This window comes from Entelurus aequoreus, linkage group LG08 (genome assembly GCF_033978785.1).
Source record: "Entelurus aequoreus isolate RoL-2023_Sb linkage group LG08, RoL_Eaeq_v1.1, whole genome shotgun sequence".
Classification (NCBI taxonomy): Eukaryota; Metazoa; Chordata; class Actinopteri; order Syngnathiformes; family Syngnathidae; genus Entelurus; species Entelurus aequoreus.
This window is the reverse complement of record NC_084738.1, coordinates 63240761-63259300: the sequence shown is the minus strand read 5'-3', so window position 1 is coordinate 63259300 and position 18540 is coordinate 63240761. Positions and strand designations below refer to the sequence as shown.

Below are 18540 nucleotides of genomic sequence, written 5' to 3'. Positions count from 1 at the left end.
AAACAAACAAAGGCTCCTAATTAGTCTGCTGACATATGCAGTAACATATTGTGTCATTTATCTACCTATTATTTTGTCTAAATTATTAGTTATCGAATTATTTAGGTATCAATCCGTATATATTCACAGTCCTCATGTGTCCAGGGACATATTTCCTGAGTTTATAAACATAATATACATTTTAAAAAAACAAAAAAAGATTTTTGATGCTAAAAACATTGACGTAATCATAGTAGTATCGACTAGATACGCTCCTGTACTTGGTATCATTACAATAGATGTCAGGTGTAGATCCACCAGTGGCGTTTGTTTACATTGTGATGCCGGTGACCTACGGTGTGTAGTGAAGCATGTTTAGCTATTCCTCGGGAACCGGTACTTTTTAGAGGCAGTATAGTACCTGTCAGAATAATTGTATCTAAGTTATCACAAAACTTTGTGTTGCCATGAGTTCCCGGCGAGAGGACACATTCTGTCTTTAATCCTACCAAGCAGAAGGCTTGTAAAACTCCACTGTGTAGGATGGGAAGCAACATGAAGGTGTTCTGTTTATTTCATGCATTGTAATCAACAGAAATATGTTGTCTTGACCCGAAATCTACAAAGCGAAGAGGAAGCAGGACCAGACTCCACTCCAGGCACCGCTTCTTTGAACTGTTTTACGACCTTTTCTTTTAACTGTTTTAATCAAATGCGATGGCTGTTTACCACCCCCGTCCCTTAGAAACAGCTGTTGCCATGTAATCAGGGAAAGTCCAAATAAAAGAGGAGGCGTACAATCTTTCGCCAGAGCGTGGGACACTGTACAAGGGTACAGATGTACACGTTTCTTCTCACTGAGTCAAATTTAATTCTGTCTCTGTTTGATTCCTTGCTTCTTGTCTTGTTTAATAGATCAGAATCAGAATCAGAATCAGAATAGTTTTATTGCCATTGTTTGAGAACGGGTTCACAAACTAGGAATTTTTCTTGGTGCAAACGTGCGAAATAAAACACATATAACACATATTTGGTATAAAAAGAGCTGTGACTGAGCTATCAGATAGACTTAGAAGGGATTCAAGGAATTCAAGGAGCTACTGTTAGGAGTTATTGTTCATTTGCCTGATGGCCGAGGGGAAAAAACTGTTCAGGTGGCGGGAGGTGTGGGTCTGGATGGAGCATAGTCTCCTGCCTGAGGGGAGAGGGGAGAATAGTGTGTGTCCAGGGTGAGAAGAGTCAGCTGTGATCCGACCCACACGCCTCCTGGTCCTGGAGGAGAACAAGTCCTGGAGGGATGGGAGCTTGCAGCCAATCACCTTCTCAGCAGCATGTACGATGCGCTGCAGTCTATGCTTATCCTGGATTGTGGCGCCGGGGAACCACACGGTGATGGAGGTCAGGATGGACTCTATGATGGCTGAGTAAAACTGCACCAGCATCTCGGTCGGCACCTTAAGTTTCCTCAGCTGCCGCAGGAAGTACATCCTCTGCTGGGCCTTCTTGATGAGGGAGCTGATGGTCAGCTCCCACTTGAGGTCCTGGGTGATGGTGGTGCTCAAGAAACGGAAGGAGTCCACAATGGGGACGGGGGTGGGAGAGTCAATCAGGGTGAGGGGGGATGGTGGGGCTGTGACTTTCCTGAAGTCCATGATCATCTCCACTGTTTTCTGGGCGTTCAGCTCCAGGTTGTTGAGGCTGCACCAGGACGTCAGCCGGTCCACCTCTCTCCTGTAGGCGGACTCATCGCCATTCGAGATGAGCCCGATGAGGGTGGTGTCATCCGCAAACTTGAGCAGTTTTACGGATTGGTGACTGGAGGTGCAGCAGTTTGTATACAGGGAGAAGAGCCAGGGGGATAGTACACAGCCCTGAGGAGTACCAGTGTTCGTGGTTCGACTGTCCGAGACAATCTTCCCCAGCCGTACGTGCTGTCTTCGGTCTGTCAGGAAGTCATTAATCCAACTGCAGAGGGAGTCGGGCACACTGAGCTGGTAGAGCTTGTCTCGTAGCAGTCCAGGGAGGTTGGTGTTGAAGGCAGAGCTGAAGTCCACAAACAGGATCCTAGCGTAGGTTCCTGGGGAGTCCAGATGCTCCAGGATGAAGTGGAGGGCCAGGTTCACTGCATCATCCACAGACCTGTTGGCTCTGTAGGCGAACTGCAGTGGGTCCAGGAGGGGGGCGGTGATGTCCTTGAGGTGGGGCAGAACCAAGCGCTCAAAGGACTTCATGACCACAGACGTCAGCGCGACCGGCCTGTAGTCATTTAGTCCTGTGATCCGTGCTTTCTTGGGGACAGGGACAATGGTAGAGGTCTTAAAGCAGGACGGCACGCGGCATAGCTCCAGAGAGGTGTTAAAAATGTCAGTGAAGACAGGAGCCAGCTGGTCCGCACAGTGTCTGAGAGTGGAGGGGGAGACACTATCCGGCCCGGGGGCCTTCCGCGTATTCAGCTTCAAGAACTGCCGGCGTACATCCTCTTCTTTAATGGAGAGGATCTTTACAGTCTTATGATGTTTTTGGAGTCCTGTGATGTCATTGGAGTCCTTTGAGTCCTTTAACTCCTTTAATGATGTGCTGGCATTGGTGGGGAGGGTGATGGTGGGGGCAGCATGGCTTTGATGAGCTGAAGGCCGTTCATGACGACAGTAATGTGTGTTGAGGCCCTGAGCGAGAGTCCGGTCATTCAGGGCCTGGGGGGTTTTGGGCTTATAGTTCGTAAGGGCCCTTAGACCTCTCCAAACTGCCGCAGAATCATTGGAGCGGAACTGTTCCTGTAGACGGTTAGAGTACACAGATTTAGCTTTCTCCACTACCCTGGTGAAGTGGTACTTCGCTTCTCTGTATGTACTTCGGTCCCCGCTTCTCCACGCAGCCTCCTTCTTTTTGCGCAGCTGTCGGAGCTTGGGTGTGAACCAGGGCTTGTCGTTGTTATAAAAAACCCTGGTGCGCGTTGGAATGATGCGCGCCTCATAGAACTGTATGTATGAGGTCACAGTGTCCGTATACTCGTCCAGATTGTTCGTGGCCGCTCCAATTGCCTCCCAGTCTGTCGTTTCCCAACAAGCACGCAACTCGTCCACAGACTCGGCGGTGAAACACTTAATGTTCCTCATAACAGGTTTAGCCAGTTTCAGTCTCTCTCTGTATGAAAGGATTAGGTGCACCATCACGTGATCTGATAGTCCAAGAGCAGCGCGCGGGACTGCATGAAAAGCCTTGCTCAATGTAGTGTAGCAGTGATCCAGCGTGTTCTCCTCTCTGGTCGGGCATTGAATAAACTGTCTATACTTTGGTAATTCCTGGGTCAAATTTCCCTTGTTAAAGTCACCAAGCACGATAACAAGAGAGTCAGGAAAAGACCGTTCCACATGTAAGATCTGTCCTGCGAGCGCGCCGGGCGAGATGTAAACAGCCACGAGAATGATTGAAACAATCTCACGCGGTGAGTAAAAGGGCTTACAGTGGATGAAGAAATATTCCAGAGAAGAAGAACAGTGTCTAAAAATCGCTGTCACGTCTGTGCACCAGCTATTGTTGATAAAGAAGCATAGTCCACCGCCTCTTTTTTTTGCCAGAGAGCGCCGCGTCTCGGTCCGCGCGGAGGAGATGAAAGCCCTCCAGTTGAAGCGCGCTGTCCGGGACACTTGCGCTCGGCCAAGTCTCCGTAAAGCACAACACACAGGATGAGGAGAAGTCCTTGTTCCTTCTCATCAGCAACGCTAGCTCGTCCATCTTGTTGGCAAGTGAGCGGACGTTGGAGAGGAAGATGCCTGGTAGAGGCTTGCGTAATGTCATCAGTGTTTGAACCTGACAGTATGATTCATCAGTACCGCGGTACTATACTAATACCGGTATACCGTACAACCCTAGGTCAATGTCATGGATCTCAATGCAATGGAAACTCTGCGGTGGAAACTGAAAACAGTTGAAAAAATGACCACTGACTGCGTTGAAAGTAAACAACCTTAGTTACCATATTTTTTTGGACCATAAGGCGCACTTAAAATCCTTTCATTTTCTCCAAAATCGACTCTGTGCCGAGCACATGGTTACGTGGTACATGGTGTGGTGATAATTGTTACCAGCAGATGGCAGTCGCACATACGAGACCGATGTGGACTGCAGGTTGAATCCTGCTCAATAAATGACGGTAGCAAGTACCCGCAAAGGATTTGCAAATCATTGTATTCCGTTTATATTTACATCTACCACAATTTCCCAACTCATATGGAAACGGGGTTTGTAGAACATTACCCACGACGCTCGAAAGTCGGTTTAAATAACTTAGCACGACTTTGGCGAGCTACATAGCCGCGTCGCTTGATGGAATGCGACGCATTGTGGTTACTTCAGTCAGACGTACTGTGCTTCAACATTATTATGGTATTATTATGGCACCTATTAGCAGACATATTATCTGGCGTTTCGTTTTGCAATATTACGCAAAAACAAAATATATGCAACATTTGGACCAAAGAACCACCATTGCATGTTACACTATATTGCCGAAAGTATTTGGCCACCCACCCAAATGATGAAAATCAGGTGTCCTAATCACTTGTATAAAATCAAGCACTTAGGCAGGGAGACTTTTTCTACAAACATTTGTGAAAGAATGGGCCGCTCTCAGTGATTTCCAGCGTGGAACTGTCATAGGATGCCACCTGTGCAACAAATCCAGTCGTGAAATTTCCTCGCTCCTAAATATTCCAAAATCAACTTTATTATAAGAAAGGTGAAGAGTTTGGGCATTTTCAAGGCAAAAAGTGATTTCCAAGGTAAAAGTAGATGTTCAAGGTAAAAACTGATTTTCAAGGTAAAAACTGATTTTCACGGTAAAAGTTAAATGTTCAAGGAACAAACTGATTTTCAAGGTAAAAACTGATTTTCAAGGCAAAAACAGGTTTTCAAGGTAAAAACTGATTTTCAAAGTAAAAGTTGATTTTCAAGGCAAAAACTGATGTTCAAGGTAATAACTGATTTTCAAGGTAAAAACTGATTTTCAAGGCAATAACAGGTTTTCAAGGTAAAAACTGATTTTCAAAGTAAAAGTTGATTTTCAAGGCAAAAACTGATGTTCAAGGTAATAACTGATTTTCAAGGTAAAAACTGATTTTCAAGGTAAAAGTTGATTTTCAAGGCAAAAACTGATTTTCAAGGTAATAACTGATTTTCAAGGTAAAAACTGATTTTCAAGGTAAAAACTGATTTTCAAGGTAAAAACTGTTTTTCAAGTTAAAAGTAAAATGTTCAAGGCAAAAACGGATTTTCAAGGTAAAAGTTGATTTTCAAGGCAAAACCTGATTTTCAAGGTAAAAACTGACTTTCAAAGTAAAAACTGAATTTCAAGGTAAAAGTTGATTTTCAAGGCAAAACCAGATTTTCAAGGTAAAAACGGATTTTCAAGGCAAAAACAGATTTTCAAGGTAAAAACTGATTTTTAAGGTAATAACTGATTTTCAAGGTAAAAACTGATTTTCAAGGTAAAAACTGATTTTCAGGGCAAAAACTGATTTTCAAGGTAAAAACTGATTTTCAGGGCAAAAACTGATTTTCAAGGTAATAACTGATTTTCAAGTTCAAAGTAAAATGTTCAAGGCAAAAACTGATTTTCAAGGTAAAAACTGATTTTCAAGGCAAAAACAGGTTTTCAAGGTAAAAACCGATTTTCAAAGTAAAAGTTGATTTTCAAGCCAAAAACTGATGTTCAAGGTAATAACTGATTTTCAAGGTAAAAACTGATTTTCAAGGTAAAAACTGATTTTCAAGGTAAAAGTTGATTTTCAAGGCAAGAACTGATTTTCAAGGTAAAAACTGATTTTCAAGCCAAAAACTGATTTTCAAGGTAAAAGTTGATTTTCAAGGCAAAACCTGATTTTCAAGGTAAAAACTGACTTTCACGGTAAAAACTGACTTTCAAAGTAAAAACAGATTTTCAAGGCAAAAACAGATTTTCAAGGTAAAAACTGATTTTCAAGGCAAAAACTGATTTTCAAGATAATAACTGATTTTCAACTTCAAAGTAAAATGTTCAAGGCAAAAACAGATTTTCAAGGTAAAAGTTGATTTTCAAGGTAAAAACTGACTTTCAAAGTAAAAACTGACTTTCAAAGTAAAAACTGACTGTCAAGGTAAAAGTTGATTTTCAAGGCAAAAACAGATTTTCAAAGTAAAAACTGAATTTCAAGGTAAAAGTTGATTTGCAAGGCAAAAACTGATTTTCAAGGTAAAAACAGATTTTCAAGGCAAAAACAGATTTTCAAGGTAAAAACTGATTTTCAAGGCAAAAACTGATTTTCAAGATAATAACTGATTTTCAAGTTCAAAGTAAAATGTTCAAGGCAAAAACTGACTTTCAAGGTAAAAGTTGATTTTCAAGGCAAAAACAGATTTTCAAGGTAAAAACTGATTTTCAAGGTAAAAACTGATTTTCAGGGCAAAAACTGATTTTCAAGGTAATAACTGATTTTCAAGTTCAAAGTAAAATGTTCAAGGCAAAAACTGATTTTCAAGGTAAAAGTTGATTTTCAAGGCAAAACCTGATTTTCAAGGTAAAAACTGACTTTCAAAGTAAAAACTGACTTTCAATGTAAAAGTTGATTTTCAAGGCAAAAACAGATTTTCAAGGTAAAAACTGTTTTTCAAGGCAAAAACAGATTTTCAAGGTAAAAACAGATTTTCAAGGTAAAAACTGATTTTTAAGGTAATAACTGATTTTCAAGGTAAAAACTGATTTTCAAGGTAAAAGTTGATTTGCAAGGCAAAAACTGATTTTCAAGGTAAAAACAGATTTTCAAGGCAAAAACAGATTTTCAAGGTAAAAACAGATTTTCAAGGCAAAAACTGATTTTCAAGATAATAACTGATTTTCAAGTTCAAAGTAAAATGTTCAAGGCAAAAACTGACTTTCAAGGTAAAAGTTGATTTTCAAGGCAAAAACAGATTTTCAAGGTAAAAACTGATTTTCAAGGTAAAAACTGATTTTCAGGGCAAAAACTGATTTTCAAGGTAATAACTGATTTTCAAGTTCAAAGTAAAATGTTCAAGGCAAAAACTGATTTTCAAGGTAAAAGTTGATTTTCAAGGCAAAACCTGATTTTCAAGGCAAAAACTGACTTTCAAAGTAAAAACTGACTTTCAATGTAAAAGTTGATTTTCAAGGCAAAAACAGATTTTCAAGGTAAAAACTGTTTTTCAAGGCAAAAACAGATTTTCAAGGTAAAAACAGATTTTCAAGGTAAAAACTGATTTTTAAGGTAATAACTGATTTTCAAGGTAAAAACTGATTTTCAAGGTAAAAACTGACTTTCAAAGTAAAAACTGAATTTCAAGGTAAAAGTTGATTTTCAAGGCAAAAACAGATTTTCAAGGTAAAAACTGATTTTCAAGGTAAAAACTGACTTTCAAAGTAAAAACTGAATTTCAAGGTAAAAGTTGATTTTCAAGGCAAAAACAGATTTACAAGGTAAAAACTGATTTTCAAGGTAAAAACTGATTTTCCAGGCAAAAACTGATTTTCAAGGCAAAAACTGATTTTCAAGGCAAAAACTGATTTTCAAGGTAAAAACTGATTTTCAAGGTAAAAACTTTTTCAAGTTAAAAGTAAAATGTTCAAGGCAAAAACTGATTTTCAAGGTAAAAACTGATTTTCAAGGTAAAAACTTTTTCAACTTAAAAGTAAAATGTTCAAGGCAAAAACTGATTTTCAAGGTAAAAGTTGATTTTCAAGGCAAAACCTGGGGCCGTACTTATCAAACTTCTTAGAGTGCCATTTTACACTTAAGTCCTGAGAATTTGCGAAATTTAGTCCTACTCTCAAACTTAAGAATAAAAGCTTTTTATCAACGTTCTTAAGTCTAAGAATCACTCCTACTCTCCACGATATTTAAGAGACCTTCAGAGGTGTCTTAAGTGGTTAGGAGTTGCCAGCAGGGGATGGCACTGAGGCGAGAGAGACGTGCGCGAACGTTCAGGGAACGGAACAATGTTTTTTTTTTTTTTATGACGAGCAGCTGATCAAACGGTATCGTTTAGACAGAGCGGATATTATTTTTGTCACATATTTAATACTTTTCGATTCCTTGTTGATTCCTGCATGTGGCTGCAGTGGGCTAGTATATATAGAGCCACCCACACCAGTTTCAAATTAGTTGCCTAATTAATGAATTGGAAAGAAAATGTTATGACAGTAGCGTATGTGTGTGGCCGTGAGGTGAGTGACGTCAGTGAGTGTGTGGGCAAGAGAAGAGAGGGAGCGGTAGCGTGAGTGCCGGCGGGGACTAGTTTGTTTTGTATTATTTTGTAGTTTATTGTCAAAATATACACTCCCATTGTCCACTTAAATATTTCCAAGATATTTCTTTATTCTTAGACAAGGGATTCCCTTCCGTGATTGGTAATTTCTATGGACACAGAAATGACGTCACCTAAAATTCCATTTACGGCACATAGTAATGTCGTAATTCAGCTCTGAGTGTGACACTTAAGATTCAGTCCTACACTTCGCTGAAAGTGTGAGTAAGACGCTTGATAACTAACTTTTAAGTGCAGCTTTCAGCGAATAATTTATTTACTCTTAAGTCAACTCTTAGCAGACTTCTTAGGAGTAATTCTAAGAAGCTTGATAAGTACGGCCCCTGATTTTCAAGGTAAAAACTGACTTTCACGGTAAAAACTGACTTTCAAAGTAAAAACTGAATTTCAAGGTAAAAGTTGATTTTCAAGGCAAAAACAGATTTTCAAGGTAAAAACTGATTTTCAAGGCAAAAATTGATTTTCAAGGTAAAAACTGATTTTCAAGGCAAAAACAGATTTTCAAGGTAAAAACTGATTTTTAAGGTAATAACTGATTTTCAAGGTAAAAACTGATTTTCAAGGTAAAAACTGATTTTCAAGGCAAAAACAGATTTTCAAGGTAAAAACTGATTTTCAAGGTAAAAACTGACTTTCAAAGTAAAAACTGAATTTCAAGGTAAAAGTTGATTTTCAAGGCAAAAACAGATTTTCAAGGTAAAAACTGATTTTCAAGGTAAAAACTGATTTTCAAGGCAAAAGTTGATTTTCAAGGCAAAAACAGATTTTCAAGGTAAAAACTGATTTTCAAGGTAAAAACTGATTTTCAAGGCAAAAGTTGATTTTCAAGGCAAAAACTGATTTTCAAGGAAAAAACTGATTTTCAAGGCAAAAACTGATTTTCAAGGTAAAAATTTTTTCAAGTTAAAAGTAAAATGTTCAAGGCAAAAACTGATTTTCACGGTAAAAGTTGATTTACTGATTTCTAGGTAAAAGTTGATTTTCAAGGCAAAACTTGATTTTCAAGGTAAAAACTGATTTTCAAGGTAAAAATAGATTTTCAAGGTAAAAGTTGATTTTCAAGGTAAAAACTGATTTTCAAGGTAAAAGTTGATTTTCAAGGCAAAAACTGAGTTTCAAGGTAAAAACTGATTTTCAAGGTAAAAGTTTCATTTCCAAGGCAAAAACTGATTTTCAAGGTAAAAGTTGATTTTCAAGGCAAAAACTGATTTTCAAGGTAAAAGTTGATTTTCAAGGCAAAAAACAGATTTTCAAGGTAAAAGTTGATTTTCAAGGTACAGTACATAAATCACATTACGAAAAGTATTTGTAAGTACCAAAAAGGTGAGGACTTAATGGGGTGCCTTGAGGAACGCCTCAGTTATGTTAGTCACTAGTTAAGACCCCAGAGTTTTATGCAAGGTGAAGAGATGTGCCAGGGTGTTTACACTGGTCCAAGTTCCTCTTCCATAATTGTTCCTAGTTTGGGTTTTGTAATTATTCTGTCAAAATTGAAAGGATGAATAAATTTAGTAGGAAAGTTAAAGTGCTGTATTGACGCACATTCATTTATCTGAAGTGCGCTAGAAGAAATCTAGCGACTCATCCATGGGACAACACATGATCAGCATATAATATATATTGAATTGAATGAGAAGGCGGGTCCAAACTTTTGGCCTGTACTGTATGTCGTTATGGTAATTTAGTGTGTGTATGCACGCTACAACAGCTTCTTCTTCCTGGCTGGATGTGAGTCATAATCAGTACTTTCTGGGAAGCTCATCGAGGAGCCGCTCACCTGCAGCCACCGGGGCCTAGCGAGTGGAAGCCATCTTGACAGGTGTCGCACTGGTCCCCCGTTACGCCGCCGGCACATGCGCAGCGACCCTCGCCGTCACACTGGAGACTGGCCGAGCCTGAGGCGGAAGACGGGCGGGGTTACAGGCGGGCAGAGACGTAAAAGGACACGAAATGACAGCTCATAAGGCTGTGAGGGATCAATACTTCTTTAATAAATGGGAACAACACAACACCTGCTATTGGATTTGTGTTAGGGAAACAGCAGGGTGGGCGGGCGGGAAATGATCCGACACGCCGCCGCTCGGGTTAATGGAGAGAAAGGAGCGACTGGGGCATTGCGGCCCGGCGAAGAAGGCGAGCCGGATGGCGTCTGTTATCACATTTGATCGATAGGAAGGACTGCCGAAGCCCCCGTGCAATCACCTCACACCATTTAGGAGGGAGATTGGAAACTCTCTCTCTCTCTCTATGTGTGCGGGTGTGTGTTCAGACGCATCTTTATTCCCGTCATACAGCAATTTGGAAAATAAGACATCAAAACTAGACGAGAAGAGGCAATTCCTGAAGGAATTGCATGTGAATGCTCCAATGCTGGAGTTGAAGTGAAATACTGACAGAATGTAGTATGAATGGAAGAATAGTTTGAATGTTGGAATGGTTTGAATGTTGAAGAGTTTGAATTTCTAGAAAAAAACGGGATTTGGTTTGGAACTTGGGAACGTGTTAGTGGGAATGTCCAGGATTAGTGGAATGTGTTAATGTTGGAATGGTTTGAAAAGGTTGAAAAATGTGGGAATTGTGCAACTTGGAAAAATGTCCCATTCATTTCAATGGTAAACTTCCTGAAACTTTGGGAATTTTAGGAAAACCGGGATTTTCAAAAAATTATTAGGAGCATGAATGTCCAGAATGAGCTGAATTGGTTGGTGTTGGAATTGTTTAAATCGGTCAAGAAATGTTGAATTAGTAAAAAAAATTTATTGAAAAATTCCTGGAATTTCGGGAAAACCGGGAATTTATCTAATTCCTTAACCAACTCGGTTTTTGGCTTGAATATGAGGAGTGTTTTGACGGTGGGTTGGAAAATGTGAAAGGAGTAGTCGAACTTAAGAAGAGTGGAAATAGGTTACCAAAAAACGGGAATTCCTGGAAATTTGTTGAATGTGGAAAAACGGTAGTTTGAACGTCCAGGATGAGTTGAATGTGGAATGGTTTGAATGGGTTGAAAAATGTGGGAATTGTGCAACTTGGAAAAATGTTCTATTCATTTCAATGGAAACTTTCTGGAAATTTGGGAATTTTCGGGAAAAGTGGAATTAAAAAAAAAATGATTAGGAGCATGAATTTCCTGAATGAGCTGAATTGGTTGGTGTTGGAATTGTTTAGATCGGTCAAGAAATTTTGAATTAGTAACTGTTTTTAATTGAGAAATTCCTGGAATTTCGGGAAAACTGGGAATTTATCTAGTTCCTTAACCAACTCGGTTTTTGTCCTGAATATGAGGAGTGTTTTGACTGTGGGTTGGAAAATGTGAAAGGAGTAGTCGAACTTAAGAAGGGTGGAAATAGGTTACCAAAAAAACGAGAATTCCTGGAAATTTGGTGAATGTGAAAAAATGGTAGTTCAAATGTCCAGGATGAGTTGAATGTGTTGAAGGTGGAATGGTTTGAATGGGTTGAAAAATGTGGGAATTGTGCAACCTGGAAAAATGTCCCATACATTTTAATGGGAACTTCCTGGAATTTTGGGAAAATAGGGATTTTTTTGAAAATGATTAGGAGCTGAATTGGTTGGTGTTGGAATTGTTTAAATCGGTCAAGAAATGTTAAATTAGTAAAAAAAATTAATCGAGAAATTCCTGGAATTTTGGGAAAACCGAGAATTTATCTAGTTCCTTAACCAAATTGGTTTTTGTCCTAAATGTGAGGAGTGTTTTGACGGTGGAACGGTTTAAATGGGTTGAAAAATGTGAAAAGGAGTAGTCAAACTTAAGAAGGGTGGAAATAGGTTACCAAAAAACGGGAATTCCTGGAAATTTGTTGAATATGGAAAAATGGTAGTTTGAATGTCCAGGATGAGTTGAATGTGTTAAAGGTGGAATGGTTTGAATCGGTTGAAGAATGTGGGAATTGTGGAAGTTTGAAAAATGGAAAATTAATTTTGAATGGGGAAAATGAAAAAAAATAAATTAAAAAAAATTATAGGGAATTCGGGAATTTGTATTAGAATTTTTGAAGTAGAGCACACAATTCCTAAACAGGCTGAATATTTGGGAGTTGGAACAGTTTAAATGAGACGAACAATGTAGGAATTGTGAAACTTTGAAAAATGTCCCATTAATTTCAATGGGAATTTCATCGAATTTTGGGAATATCGGGAAAAGCGGGAATTTTTTGGAAAATGTTAAAAACTTCAATGTTCTAAATGAGTTGGTTGGTGTTGGAATTTTTTCAAATCAATTGAGAAATGTTGAAGTAGTAACATTTTTTAATTGAGAAATGGTATTAAGGAATTCCTGGAATTTCGGGAAAATCTGGAATTTTTCCAGTTGAAAAAAAAACTCTGTTTTTTTGTCCGGATGTGGAAGGAGTAGTCACCACAAAAAAAGGGTGAAAAAAAGGTTAGAAAAAAAGGGAGTATTGGGAATTCCTGGAATTTTTTTTAACTTTAAAAAAGTATAGTCTGAATTTCCAAGATGGGTGGAATGTGTTGAAGGTGGAATGGTTTAAATAGGTTGAAACATTTGGACACGGTGGACGTTTGAAAAATGGCCAATTAATTTTGAATGGGGAAAATGTAAAAAAAAAAGAAAAAAAAAGGAATTACAGGAAATACGGGAATTTTTTAAATAATATTTTGAAGTTGGAACAATTTGATTCAGATGGAAAAATGTGGGAATTGTGGAACTTTGAAGAATGTCCCATTCATTTCAATGGGAATTTCAGAAAAATTGGGAATTTCGGGAAAAGTTGTTAAAAAGGGTAAAAAATGTTTGAATGGTCTGAATGAGTTGAAATGGTTGGTGTTGGAATTTTTCAAATCGGTCGAGAAATGTTGACGTAGTAACATTTTTATTTGAGAAATGGTATTAAGGAATTCCAGGAATTTCGGGAAAACCGGGAATTTTTCCAGTTCAAAAAACAACTTTGTTTTGTCCTGATTAAGAGAAATGTTTGGACAGTGGAACGGTTTAAGTGGGTTGAAAAATGTGGAAGGAATAGTCGCCAGAAAAAAGGGTGAAAAAAGTGTTCAGAAAATAAAGGGAATCCCTGGAAATTTTTTGAACTAGGAAAAATGATAGTTTGAATTTCCAGGATGAGTGGAATATGTTGAAGGTCTGAATCCGTTAAAATGGTTGGTGTTGGAATTTTTAGAATCGGTCGAAGAATGTTGAACATGTTGAATTGAGAAATGGTATTACGGAATTCCTGGAATCTTGGGAAAACCGGGAATTTTTCCAGTTAAAAAAACAACTTCATTTTTTGTCCTGATTAAGAAAAATGTTTTGACAGTAGAATGGTTGAAGCGGGTTGAAAAATGTGTAAGGAGTAGTCGCCAGAAAAAAGGGTGAAAAAAAGGGAGTTTTGGGAATTCCTGGAATTTTTTTGAGCTTGAAAAATTACATTTTGAATGTCCAGAATGGGTGGAATGTGTTGAAGGTGGAATTATTTAAATAGGTTGAAAAATTAGGAAAAGGTGGAAGTTTGAAAAATGGCCAATTCATTTTGAATGGGTAAAATGTCCTGGAAAACCTGGAATTCTGTGAAATCTGGGAAATTTTGGAATTTGTCAAGAATTTTTCCGCGATTCCCGAATAGGCTGAACAATGTAAAGTTGGAACAATTTGAATGGGCTGAAAAATGTGGAAGGTAGAGCGCGCCAAAATCTGGAGAAGAAGAACAAGAAGAAGAAATAAACATATGTGTGAATGCTTTGGAGCGTCCATCCATCTATGTATTTGCTACCGCTTGTCCCTTTGGAGCATTGACACAAAAACGTACCGTCTCTGTCGCAGTCGCAGGGCAGGCAATCCTCGCCGGGTGACTTCCTGTAGTGGTTCTCCCGGCAGCGCTCGCAGTGGGCGCCGTCCGTGTTGCCCCCGCAGTCCAGGCAGCGCCCCCCGCTGCCCGTGCGCCGGAACTGCTCCATGTCCAACACGCACCGGTCCGATCTCCCGCTGCAGTCGCAACCTGCCCGGGGCCGAGACGGAAGGGGAAAAAGGTCAGGCGGGAGAAGCATGAGCGGGGAGTAGGAGGAGCAGGAGAGGGGGAGGCGCACTGGAAATAGACACGGGGAGAGATGATGTACTCTGGGATTGGATCATAATTTAGTTAATCTCATTTCACACAGGCCTTAATGAGGAGACTGTCGGCTGTCTCGGGGGGGAGGGGGGGGGGGGGGCGCTGAGATAGCGTAATTCGTGTTTATACAGGAGCAAATTACTCAGCTGATAAGGCGGCAACACAGCTCACCCCCGCCTGCCGTCAAATCCCTCCTTAGTTTTTTCCCAGCCACCCTAAAGGGGGGATTTAGGTGAAATTGCCCGTTTTATTATGAATCCAGCTCTCTGCTGTGCTAGTATTAGCCATATGCTTATCCCCCCCCCCCCCTGCTAATACGCCGCCTATGCAGCCGCTTGCTTTATTGAATATGAAAAAAGGAACAGTTAGCAGTCGACGGCGCAGAACAATGAGGTTCAGGGCCAGACCATGGCCAGTAGGGTGAGTAGGGGGTCATGGTAGTTTGAACATACAAACAGTTTTACCAAACAAAACTCTTTAAATAACATCAGAGTGGCTACACTAACTAAGCAAAACAAGGTTTTTATCACAGAGTATGACTCACATCCAGCCAGGAAGAAGAAGCTGTTGTAGCGTGCATACACACACTAAAGGAGAATGGTTGAAGTGGGTTGAAAAATGTGGAAGGAGTAGCCGCCAGAAAAAAAGGGTGAAAAAGAGGGCATTGTCTATTCAGCAATTTCATTTCATAATTTTATAGCTGCTTGCAGACTTAAGGGGATGATTAAAACAAATGTAATTGATGCGTTTTGGTGTCTTTTACCTTTTTTTAAAAATGGTAAAAAAACTTGAATGGTCTGAATGAGTTGAAGTGGTTGGTGTTGGAATTTTTCAAATCGGTCGAGGAATGTTGAAGTAGTAACATGTTGAATTGAAAAATGGTATTATGGAATTCCTGGAATTTGGGGAAATCCGGGAATTTTTCCAGTTAAAAACAACAACTCCGTTTTTTGTCCTGATTAAGAGGAATGTTTTGACAGTAGAATGGTTGAAGTGGGTTGATTGAAATTGATGCGTTTTGGTGTTTTTTACCTTTTTTTAAAAATGGTAAAAAAAAAACTTGAATGGTCTGAATGGGTTGAAATGGTCGGCGTTGGAATTTTTCAAATCGGTCAAGGAATGTTGAAGTAGTAACATGTTGAATTGAGAAATGGTCTTACGAAATTCGTGGAATTTCGGGATATCCCGGAATTTTTCCAGTTAAAAAAAAAAACTTAGTTTTTTGTCCTGATTAAGAGGAATGTTTTGACAGTAGAATGGTTGAAGTGGGTTGAAAAATGTGGAAGGAGTAGTCGCCAGAAAAAAGATTATGACTCACATCCACCCAGGAAGAAGAAGCTGTTGTAGCGTGCATACACACACTAAATTACCATAACGACATGCAGTACAGGCCAAAAGTTTGAACCCACCTTCTCATTCAATTCAATATATATTATACTGTATGCTGATCATCAAAGCGCCCACAACACTGGGAGGAGAAAATGTCAACAAAATAGTTGGTGTTGGAATTTTTCAAATCGGTCGAGGAATGTTGAAGTAGTAAAAAAACAGGAATTTTTCCAGTTAAAAAAAACAACTTAGTTTTTTGTCCTGATTAAGAGGAATGTTTTGACAGTAGAATGGTTGAAGTGGGTTGAAAAATGTGGAAGGAGTAGTCGCCAGAAAAAAGATTATGACTCACATCCAGCCAGGAAGAAGAAGCTGTTGTAGCGTGCATACACACACTATATTACCATAACGGCATACAGTACAGGCTAAAAGTTTGGATCCACCTACTGGTAAAAAAAAAACTTGAATGTTCTGATTGAGTGGAAATGGTCGGTGTTGGAATTTTTCAAATCGGTCGAGGAATGTTGAAGTAGTAACTTGTCGAATTGAGAAATGGTCTTACGAAATTCGTGGAATTTTGGGAAAACCAGGAATTTTTCCAGTTAAAAAAATCAACTCCGTTTTTTGTCCTGATTAAGAGGAATGTTTTGACAGTAGAATGGTTGAAGTGAGTTGATTGAAATTGATGCGTTTTGGTGTTTTTTACCTTTTTTTAAAAATGGTAAAAAAAAAAACTTGAATGGTCTGAATGGGTTGAAATGGTCGGCGTTGGAATTTTTCAAATCGGTCAAGGAATGTTGAAGTAGTAACATGTTGAATTGAGAAATGGTCTTACGAAATTCGTGGAATTTCGGGATATCCCGGAATTTTTCCAGTTAAAAAAAACAACTCCGTTTTTTGTCCTGATTAAGAGGAATGTTTGAGTGTTTTCATGCATATATGTACATACAATTTTAATGTAATCAACCTAGCATTTTTAGCATTAGCGACTATGCTAACACGTTGACGAGTGTCTGTGTTAGTATTACTACCTGGGAATACTGTATGCTGATCATCAAAGCGCCCACAATACTGGGAGGAGAAAATGTCAATGAAATAGTTGGTGTTGGAATTTTTCAAATCGTTCGAGGAATGTTGAAGTAGTAAAAAAACGGGAATTTTTCCAGTTAAAAAAAAAAACTTTTTTGTCCTGGTTAAGAGGAATGTTTTGACAGTAGAATGGTTGAAGTGGGTTGAAAAATGTGGAAGGAGTAGTCGCCAGAAAAAAGGGTGAAAAAAAGGGCATTGTCTATTCAGCAATTTCATTTAATAATTTTATAGCTGCTCGCAGATTTAAGGGGATGATTAAAACAAATGTAATTGATGCGTTTTGGTGTCTTTTACCTTTTTTTAAAAATGGTAAAAAACTTGAATGGTCTGAATGAGTTGAAGTGGTTGGTGTTGGAATTTTTCAAATCAGTCGAGGAATGTTGAAGTGGTAACATGTTGAATTGAAAAATGGTCTTACGGAATTCGTGGAATTTTGGGAAAACCGGGAATTTTTCCAGTTAAAAAAAACAACTCCGTTTTTTGTCCTGATTAAGAGGAGTGTTTTGACAGTAGAATGGTTGAAGTGGGTTGAAAAATGTGGAAGGGGTAGTCACCAGAAAAAAGATTATGACTCACATCCAGCCAGGAAGAAGAAGCTGTTGTAGCGTGCGTACACACACTAAATTGCCATAACGACATACAGTACAGGCCAAAAGTTTGGACCCACCTTCTCATTCAATTCAATATATATTATACTGTATGCTGATCATCAAAGCGCCCACAATACTGGGAGGAGAAAATGTCAATGAAATAGTTGGTGTTGGAATTTTTCAAATCGGTCGAGGAATGTTGAAGTAGTAAAAAAACGGGAATTTTCCCAGTTTAAAAAAAACTACTTTTTTTGTCCTGATTAAGAGGAATGTTTTGACAGTAGAATGGTTGAAGTGGGTTGAAAAATGTGGAAGGAGTAGTCGCCAGTAAAAAGGGTGAAAAAAGGAAATTGCCTATTTAGCAATTTAATTTCATAATTTTATAGCTGCTTGCAGACTTGAGGGGATGATTAAAACAAATGTAATTGATGCGTTTTGGTGTTTTTTACCTTTTTTTAAAAATGGTAAAAAACTTGAATGGTCTGAATGAGTTGAAGTGGTTGGTGTTGGAATTTTTCAAATCAGTCGATGAATGTTGAAGTGGTAACATGTTGAATTGAAAAATGGTCTTACGGAATTCGGGGAATTTTGGGAAAACCGGGAATTTTTCCAGTTAAAAAAAACAACTCCGTTTTTTGTCCTGATTAAGAGGAGTGTTTTGACAGTAGAATGGTTGAAGTGGGTTGAAAAATGTGGAAGGGGTAGTCACCAGAAAAAAGATTATGACTCACATCCAGCCAGGAAGAAGAAGCTGTTGTAGCGTGCATACACACACACTAAATTGCCATAACGACATACAGTACAGGCCAAAAGTTTGGACCCACCTTCTCATTCAATTCAATATATATTATACTGTATGCTGATCATCAAAGCGCCCACAATACTGGGAGGAGAAAATGCAATGAAATAGTTGGTGTTGGAATTTTTCAAATCAGTCGAGGAATGTTGAAGTAGTAAAAAAACGGGAATTTTTCCAGTTTAAAAAAAACTACTTTTTTGTCCTGATTAAGAGGAATGTTTTGACATTAGAATGGTTGAAGTGAGTTGATTGAAATTGATGCGTTTTGGTGTTTTTTACCTTTTTTTAAAAAATGGTAAAAAAAAAACTTGAATGGTCTGAATGGGTCAAAATGGTCGGCGCTGGAATTTTTCAAATC

The 18540-nt window shown here is 38.7% G+C and overlaps 1 protein-coding gene across 2 annotated transcripts in view; it reads right to left on the bottom strand.

Annotated features, from left to right (window-relative positions):
- The window catches only part of lamc3 (laminin, gamma 3), a 326552-nt gene that overhangs the window by 188996 nt on the left and 119016 nt on the right, over nucleotides 1-18540 (bottom strand). For both annotated transcript variants that reach the window (XM_062057021.1, XM_062057020.1), the window contains exons 6-7: nucleotides 14076-14264; nucleotides 10073-10190 (exon numbers count right to left, since the gene is read on the bottom strand). In XM_062057021.1, the coding sequence (XP_061913005.1) occupies nucleotides 10073-10190; nucleotides 14076-14264 (307 nt within the window). The remainder of the gene's footprint in view (nucleotides 1-10072; nucleotides 10191-14075; nucleotides 14265-18540) is intronic.